Genomic DNA, 10,000 nt, shown 5'->3' on the forward strand with positions numbered 1-10,000 from the left:
ATTTTATTTATCGACCCCGAAAGGATGAAAGGCAAAGTTGACCTCGGCGGAATTTGAACTCAGAATGTAACGGCAGACGAAATACCGCTAAGCATTTCGCCCGGCGAGCTAACGTGTCTGCCAGCTCGCCGCCTTGTGTGTGTATATATATATATACACACAAAAACACACACACACATATATATATAGAGAGAGAGAGACACACACACACACACACACACAAACACACACACACACACACACAAACACACACAAACACACACACACACATATATATACATATATACGACGGGCTTCTTTCAGTTTCCGTCTACTAAATCTACTCACAAGGCTTTGGTCGGCCCGAGGCTATAGTAGAAGACACTTGCCCAAGGTGCCACGCAGTGAGACTGAACCCGGATCCATGTGGTTGGGAAGCAAGCTACTTACCACACAGCCACTCTTTTAACTTTTTAAAAGGAGTAGGTAAATATTCACATCGATCACGTGTACTTTTGTCAAAGTATTGACAAAAAGTTACCGGTAATGTCCAAAATAACTTTACCAAAATAACTCCTCATCGACATTTATTACAATGCACGGGCATAGGTGTTAAACATGTACGATTAGGTAATTAGTATGTGTAATTTATTTTTCAATTGTTTGTGTTGTCAATAGTTTTATTGTTCCTATTACATGTATAAGAAGACAAAAATAAACATTTGCTAAATAAGTAATTTTTCAGGAGATATTTTTAACTTTATACTTTACCTAAATAATTGCTTTTGTATTAAATAATCTGTTCATCAGTAATCCATCTACCACTTCACATCAAATATATGTGAATATATGTGTGTCCGCAATAAGCGTTCAAATCGTGCCGCGCTCAACCTTTCGTTTATCCGAGGTCCACCGGTGGAGTACTCAGATCTATTTTATTACTTGTGCATATTCTTGGAGTGTGAGGACTACTTCCTATGTTTAGGAATCAATATTATGCCCATGATTAAAGTGGTGAGCTGGTAGGTATGTATGTAGGTAGGTAGGTAGGTAGGTAGGTAGGTAGGTAAGCTGTTCTGGGTATGATTTTAAACTGTATCCCGTAGTGGGACTCTGATAGGGAGTTCAAGGATTATAAGGACCATTGAAACATCTCATAGTATCTATTGTTCCCAGGTCTACTCTGACTCGGATTACTAGCACCTGTTAGGGTCTCCAGATATGAGTTAGCTAACATATGAACCATTAGGAGTGAAAACCCCTATTTCTCATTAGAACTTCCTTCTAGGAGAAGATAAACTTGTATATTAAAAAAAAAAGTAAGTGCAGTCGGTTTCCAGTCGTTTCAACCTCTGTTGTGCCGCTGGTTTTACAACTGATTGCACTGAAAAATAGGTTCAGTGTTGTTCTCTCAAAACAAATTCAAGCACGGAAACTTCTTGAATTCTCGGAACATTGCGTGGACTTACTGCGTTAATGAAGTAGTCTTATTCGGCCGTGCATTGACTTCCACCATGTATGTATGGGATCGCTTTTTATTGTCAACATAGATTACATAAAAATTAGACAGTAATTTTATTTCATTTTGTTGTGTATATTTTTTATGGTTATTCACATCATTTTTATATGACGTCTGCTAATAAACCGAAACCTGGTGATCACTGTCAAACTTTTACCTATAAAAATTAATAAATATCTTTATATATGAAAAGTGAGGTTGTGTGCTGTCTGTCTCCTACGATTTAGATTCCTAACTACTCCCACATTTTGCGGTGCAGTTTAACCAAAACAGGGTATCTTATAGTCGTGATTCATATCGAGCCCTTCTGGGTATTAGCGCGCGTCTACGATGAGTCTACGATTTAAAAAAAACATTTACCGTCAATTTTTCCCATGTTTAATGCATTTTTGGCATATATAAGGGAAGTAACTCTCTAAAAATTTATTATTAAATCTCAGAACGTAAAAAGCTACAGTAACATCCCCCACCTTTGTGGTTAGCCATATTGAGATGGCTATTATACTTTACATCTCTAAAAATGCTTATATAGTTATTTCCCTTACAAACCCGAGCAACGCCAGGCGATACTGCTAGTTTTATATATATTTATATTTCTTTTTTCAATCAGATTTGCGAAGATATCAACGAATGCAAAATGAACAATGGAGGTTGTGTACCCAATTCGAGATGCATAAATCTACCGGTAATTACTTTTGATAATTGTTTATAAGCTTTTTATTAACATAAGGTGCATGTATCAGGTATCTGTATGTGATTAAGAGGTTCGTTTCAAAGCCAAGTGATTTGGAGTTTTGTATCATTGCCGACCATCTTAGACAGCTAGCACTGGTCCGATCAATATCTTATGTGTGGATTTGGTAAACGACAGTCGTGCAGAATCCTGTCTCTTATATAAATATATATATATATATATATATTATATATATATATATATATATATATATATATATATATATATATACAACACACACATACACGCACACTCACTCAATCACTCATATTCACACACACACATACACACACACACACAAACACACACACGCACACACAGACATATATATATTTGTGTGTGTGTATGTATGTGTGTGTGTGTGTGTGTGTGTGTGTGTGTGTGTGTGTGTGTGTGTGTGTGTGTGTGTGTGGAGGCGCAATGGCCCAGTGGTTAGGGCAGCGGACTCGCGGTCGTAGGATCGCGGTTTCGATTCCCAGGCCGGGCGTTGCGAGTGTTTATTGAGCGAAAACATCTAAAAGCTCCACGACGCTCCGGCAGGGGATGGTGGTGATCCCTGCTGTACTATTTCACCACTCTTTCTCCCACTCTCTCTTCTGTTGGCCTGCTCGCTTAGCCAACGGGGTGGCGTCATTTGAAGGCTAAAACAATGCGAACGCATTGTGACCAGCGATGTGTAACAACATCTGATGGTCTGGTCGGTCACGTGATATATATATATATATATATATATATACATAAGTCCTGCTTACGAAGTTCGATTCTCCGTGTTTCAAATGCTTAACAGCCATTCCAGATCACTTTTTACAAACCAATCGATATTCCGTCATCTGCTCCCAATATTCAACATCCAACCTAACACCATACACACATAAGCACATACATACATACATACATACATACATACATACATACATACTAAAAGAGGATAACTATTGGTAACTATTTCGAAACCGCCATCTTCTATACCCAAATTACAAGCTTACATTTATACCAATAGTAATTGGAGCACTTGGTTTTGTGACAGTCTGACAGTCTGGATAAGCTTGGATTTTCAGAAAAAGAAATGAACCAACTAACTCGCACATTACAAATAAAATCCGTTAATGGAACAGTAAAAATATTCAAGAATTTTCTCAAGTTTAAAATGTGACACTGTTTCCGTTGTCTACTTTCCAACGATAGAGCTTTGTATTCTTGTTAAAAACCATCTTCAGAGGAAGAATTTAAATAACCAAAAACAGAAGAGAACATACATACATACATAACATACATACATACATACATACATACATACATACATACATACATACATACATACATACGTAAGTACGTACATACATACATACATACATACATACATACATACATACATACATACATACACATAATTATAAGTAATTCGATTTTCAGATCCATACTAATGGTTAGGCATTATACGAATTTTCTGCGACGCATCTAGAAACTTCCTTCACCACAATGAGATACCTCTTGCGGCAGGCCGCTTGAGGGCCACTACTCAAAGTAGATACCACATGATGGGCTACAACAAGCCTGTAAAAGAATTCGCTTCGCAATCACGAGGCACCGTGTTCAATCCCATTACGTTGAAATTTAGTCAAATGTCGTCTACTGATAATAGAGGTCAAGTCAAGCCTTGAGAGGGAAACTGAGCAGACGGAATGGTTGCGGAAACCCGTTGGGTGGATTTTACCTGTTATTTAAAAGTATAGCCCGTGTCATACATACTGCATCATTCTGAATCTGCCTGAGAATTATGTTAAGCGCATATGTACCAGAGGAATACTCAGCCACTTACATCCTATTCAGGTAATTCAGTTGATGGAATCCTCATCTTCAGAAACGACAGAGATCCATTTAGTTACTATTTTACTATAGTTTCATGAAAATGCTGAGTTCAATTCATGTAGCTTGTAAAATTGGTTGCTAACTCAACGAAATACCTCTTAGCGGGACTTTAGCTTAAAAAAAAAAAAAAGAGAGAAACAAAGAACCGTAACTAAACATCCCAAGGCATATTTTTTTTTAATTACCTGCGATGTAAGAGCATCTAGCCCAGTAGGGGACGAGTCTCCTCTCTCATCTGTTTAAACATAAGTTCCGGGCTTTTGCTCAAAGTAATGAGGCTTGTAAATGGACAGAGAGAGACACAGAGAGATAGAGACCCCGTTTAAAATATTGTGAGACGAAATTTAACATGACATATTTTAGTTTTGAGTTGTTTGTATTAAAGTGATCTAAAATATTTAAACAATTTTTTTTCTCTAAGCTAGCAAATATATAGTCGTACAAATTTATCTAATGATTTAATTATTAAAACATAAACAGTTAAGATAATGCTCTGCTTCCGCTGGCGATCACAAATAACGGTGAAACATCAAGAATTCTCTTCTGTACTTACTGAGGGGAAAATGTTTGTCACATGCAATTATTATTTTCAATTTTTTACTGAATATTTTCTTTCATATTTCAATAATAAAAAAATGTTTTAACCAAATTAATTATCGTAATAAACATATAGTAATCACCTGTAAAATTCCAACAAACTTGTAGCCATATTTGCCGTCACAAATTTCTATTATAATTTTTGTTTCTCCTTGCTTGAAAATTTAGGGAAGTTTTAGGTGTGGTGAGTGTAAGACAGGCTACGTTGGAAACCAAACGCGAGGATGCTTCAAACAATCAAACAGCTGTCCAACGACTAAAGAGTGCCACTCAAATGCAAAATGCGTGCACCGAAAAGAAACGAATTCTTACGAATGCATGGTAAGTGTCAATATTTTTGTTATGAGTTTGATAATTAAAGATTACTTTCATACATCATTACAGGAAGTTCATAATTTACCTTTACAACTTCCGTAATTTATTGCATTGTGTCGCCTAGATGTAATGCTTTCAACCAATGGAGCCCATTATCATTATTATTATTATTATTATTATTATTTTTATTTTTCTTCTTTCAAATTTGCTTCCATTTCTTGCCGAGTGTCTTCCCGACTCCTAGGGCAAATAAACTCATAGTATACATTGGTAGGCCATTAAACTAAACTCAATAGTTCGTTCATTTTTTTTTTAAGTTAAATTAAAATACATGGGTAGTAATAGTTCTCACATCGACAATGCTCTTCTCAATACGTGTGATGTACCAGTTAAGACAATCTTTTGCACTTCTTGCAGGGATGGTAAGCCAGGGATCATTCTCATATAATTTTCGGTTCCCTTCTTGATCATTCCTAGTGCTCCTACGATCACTGGTATTGTAACCGCCTTGAGATGCCACATTTTCTCAATTTCAATGAGTAGGTCTTTATATTTTCTGAGCTTGTCAAACTCTTTCGCCGAGATATTATGATCACAGGGGATGCTCATGTCGATCAATAAGCAAACTTTATTGTTTTGGTCTTTCACAACAATATTATTATCATTATTATTATTATCATTATTTTTATTATTATTATTATCATTATTATTATTATTATTATTATTATTATTATTATTATTATTATTATCATTATTTTTATTATTATTATTATTATTATTATTATCATTATTATTATTATTATTATTATTATTATTATTTACGTTGGGCATTTGTTTGGTTTCATTTTCCATTGTATTTTAAGTACATTTCATAATATGTATGTTTACCTAGTTATGCTATTTTCTGTATGTTGTATAGATGTACAAGTCCTGAAATTTTGATCATGTATCCGTTTGCACCTTTTTCTTACGTTCCCAATTAATTGTTTTTTAAAGTTTTTATGCCTTCTGTAGTATTGAAGGACGCTACATAATATGTGTGCAACAGCCATTTTATGCATGATCTGTGTATATATGTATGCCTTGATGATTCAGTAATGCATTTGTCTACAGTTTTTGCTGCCACAGCCAAGTTGACAGGTGTGATGAAATTGTGATGATATTTCGTCGAAAACTGATGAGGAAACGAGCTTGTCTGCGTCCGTTGTTTGTGTGTGTGTGTGTGTGTGCGCGCGCGCGCGCGTGTGTGTGTGTGTGTGTGTGTTTGTGTGTGTGTGTGTGTGTGTATGTGTGTGTGTGTGTGTGTGTGCGTGTGTGTGTAGTTTCCGTTTCTCTGTAAATTCCGTTGCCGTTCCCCTGTGTCACATTTTACTTTGTGTGTAACAGTTGTGTATGAGAATAAAAGAAATTTCATATGTATTTAGTAGAATCGTTTCGTTTTTGTTTTCTTCAGATTCAAAACCCTTTTATTTTTTTTATTAAAAATAACCGCCTTGTTTCTCATTCATTCGCATGTTACATATTATTTAGACAACATATTTTCTCTGTAATATTCACATGTAAGACATAAAATACGTAAAATAAATATCAGTTGTACTTCCTGAGATTGTTTCGTTTTGTTTGTTTGTATTCAGGGAGTATGTTGTTTGTCTCCAACGTTTGCTTGCTTTCCCTTTTACGCCCATCGTGTATATTACTGAGATAATATATTTCGTATGTATTGTTATTCTTATTAGTATTTATCAACATGCTTTAAACATTTTTACGCGAGTTTCTTCAACTCCACCAGATACCCTGTGTTTTGGCGATTTAGAATTATGTTTGTATATACTATTTTGGTTTTACTTTGTGGTTTTAGACTTGTCTTGCTGTTTTTGATGTTGTTTTAGTATTTAGTCTATTGTGAATAATACACGCAATGTAAGTTGTGTTATTTTGTTTGGAGATGTTTGTGTTTCATATGTTGAATGTCTAGAGTATTACAGTTATCTCTATAGTATGTATAGTTTGAGAAAGACAAGAGTTTCTTTTCTTCCTTGGAACAAACATTAGATCACAGACATAGCGGTAATCTTTATTAACAAGGATGTTGATCATTTCTAGAATAAAGGTAACCACGTAATAGGTCTATAATTACTGATTTTCTCTTTCTTTTTCTTTGTCTTTCTGTATTAGTACTGTTTTTCCTTGTGTCATTCATGTCAGTAGTCTGGGGAGTTTGGTATTTTCTCTGGCATCCCTTTCATTTACTCATCTATAAATTTATTGCTATTTTTATTATTATTATTATTATTATTATTATTATTATTATTATTATTATTAAACTATATTTTTCGTGTTACTTTATTTCAGTGTCAAGTTGGATTTGGTGGTGATGGACACCTTTGTTCGAAAGACAGTGATCTTGATGGCATACCAGATGAAGAGTTGCCATGTAATGACAGAAGATGTCGAAAGGTATCGAAAGCTTCTTTGATTCCTGTCTTCATTATAACATGTTTCTATACTTTATTTTAATGAATATTATTGATATTCATTTTGCAAAACTGGAAAAACAACGAACAGGAACAGAATTTCAAATGTTTGACGCTCTGATGAGAAAGAATTGTAAGATGTGGTTATTACGGATAGGGAAATTGCCTATTATGGGTGATGAAACGAGGCTTTAATAAAGGTTGTATGCTGTTAGCATACGAAACGTGTACAACAAAAAATACGAAGCACGAGTACATGGAATATGAATTCTTTTTTCCAACAACGAAAGACACAAATGGTCACGTCTGATCTTTAGTTATTGCAAAACCATTCAAGCAACAAACATATCATATTTTGTTTTATCAGGCATAGTGTATCTAGAATTATATTACTCAATGTGTCCTCCTTCTTTTATTAAGATGGGAAGGTGTGATTTGATGGCGATTTAGGGGGAGGGAGGTAGGATTTAAGCAGCTCGTTGGTTTGTATATCTTAAGTTCCTTGCTAATTCCTTAAATACATTTTCATCTTTTTTTTTTTTGTTCTAGGACAATTGCCTTCTGACTCCTAACAGTGGCCAGGAGGATGCTGATTCGGATAAGATTGGTGATGCCTGTGATCCTGATTCCGATAACGACGGTATTGTGAACGATCCTGTAAGTACAAAGTGGTTTCTAGTCTACAGCTTTTAGAAAGCAATTAAGAAAGGAATCCAGCTAGAGAGTAAATTCTCTCGTGTGTAAGCAATTGCACTAATTGTGTGTGTGTGTGTGTGTGTGTGTGCGTGTGTGCATGTGTGCAATATACACCAATACATGTATGTACTTATACATATGTGTATGCGTGTGTATAATGATGCATATACGTACATAGGGGTATATACAAATGTTTCGGTATTTTCTGAAATTGAAAGTGTTAAAATCATTCTTACTGCGTGTAAATCTCTGAAGAGGGAAATTCTAGACATGTTATTTTACTTCGTATTTTTTATGCCACTTTCACTTATAAAGAATTGCTACCAAAATATCATTGTACATTATATTATCATATATATACATTGCATATTCCTGACTGAGTATGAGTGTGTATGTGTGTATGTACGTATGTAGGTAGGTAGGTACATAAATGCACACACAATCATAATTAGGTTGGACGATTATCTAGCAATAGCACAGACCCTCAGAAATTCCAGGATGGTGTTCGGCGTGTTGAAAGATGACTGGGAGTGAGACACCCCTCTGCAAATCTTTACGAGAATGTTATTCTAATATAAAACCGGATATTCAAGGAATGGCGTTGGACATTTTGGGGATTGTTTTGCTTACAACTGAGGTTATGGCGCTTCCACATTCCTGAGCCAGCGGCCAATATTGGCATTGGATACCTTGCTCTGACTTGTCTCTAGAGGATGCCCATAAAGTGGAGAGGATCAGTGAAGTGTTGTACAAACCTTATTGACCCTCAAATTTCTTTTGTGTCCACAGTTTATTTCTCATCAATTCTGTTTGAATTTTGAAGTTTGCTTAAATTGTTCTGTTCAAACGGACAAGTCTTATTTTTAATTAATAAAAAATTGTTTTATTTTCCTCACCCCTTTTATTGTAGGATAATTGCCCACTAACACCTAACCCAGACCAATTGGATTCAGAAGACACTCCTGATAACAAGGGAGACGCCTGTGACAACTGTCCGACAGTTCCAAACACCGACCAATCTGATGTGGATGATGATGGCTTAGGAGACATGTGTGATCCTGATGCCGATAATGATGGTAAGTTAAACAATCTATGTTCATATACTCACACAAGTATACACAGCATAAACTCCACGGATAACACACGTTGTTATTATTGTTGTTGTTTCTGCTATTGTTGCTGATTATATCCTATGAGTCCTCAGTGAAATGGCCTAGCATCAAAAGCTTTTCAACCATGACCACCCTGTCCTTCTTTCGTAGACTGCATCCTTCTCTCAAGCGTAGCGTACCTAGGATTAAATTATGTAATATGTCCTCCTCTTTTGAACTCAGAACGTAACGGCAGATGAAATACTTATTTCTTTACTACCCACAAGGGGCTAAACACAGAGGGGACAAACAAGGACAGACAAACGGATTAAGTCGATTACATCGACCCCAGTGCGTAACTGGTACTTAATTTATCAACCTCGAAAGGATGAAAGGTAAAGTCGACCTCGGCGGAATTTGAACTCAGAACATAACGGCAGTCGAAATACGGCTACGCATTTCGCCCGGCGTGCTAACGTTTCTGCCAGCTCGCCGCCTCCTAATTATAATTATTGGAGCGCTAGTTTGAGGTACATTATGGTTAAAATGTTGAATTTTATGAATATGAATCAGAATTAATTGATCTACTAAACAAGCTTTCGTTGAGGCAGTAAAACAAAATTTCCCAAGTTTCAATTCTCACTTGGTCTTCTGTCTTTGATATAAAGAAGTTGCCCCGTTTCTTTAAAATAAAAATACGTTTCTTTTCCCTTAAATCTTACATACT

At 35.6% G+C, this 10,000-nt stretch overlaps 1 protein-coding gene across 2 annotated transcripts in view; it reads left to right on the top strand.

The window, feature by feature from the left end:
* Nucleotides 1-10,000, top strand: part of LOC115229883 (cartilage oligomeric matrix protein) — a 142,886-nt gene that overhangs the window by 111,779 nt on the left and 21,107 nt on the right. For both annotated transcript variants that reach the window (XM_029800152.2, XM_029800158.2), the window contains exons 10-14: nucleotides 2,109-2,183; nucleotides 4,866-5,018; nucleotides 7,365-7,469; nucleotides 8,036-8,143; nucleotides 9,093-9,258. In XM_029800152.2, coding sequence (XP_029656012.1) covers nucleotides 2,109-2,183; nucleotides 4,866-5,018; nucleotides 7,365-7,469; nucleotides 8,036-8,143; nucleotides 9,093-9,258 — 607 coding nt within the window. The remainder of the gene's footprint in view (nucleotides 1-2,108; nucleotides 2,184-4,865; nucleotides 5,019-7,364; nucleotides 7,470-8,035; nucleotides 8,144-9,092; nucleotides 9,259-10,000) is intronic.

The sequence above is a fragment of the Octopus sinensis genome, linkage group LG2 (assembly GCF_006345805.1).
Source record: "Octopus sinensis linkage group LG2, ASM634580v1, whole genome shotgun sequence".
Taxonomy (NCBI): domain Eukaryota; kingdom Metazoa; phylum Mollusca; class Cephalopoda; order Octopoda; family Octopodidae; genus Octopus; species Octopus sinensis.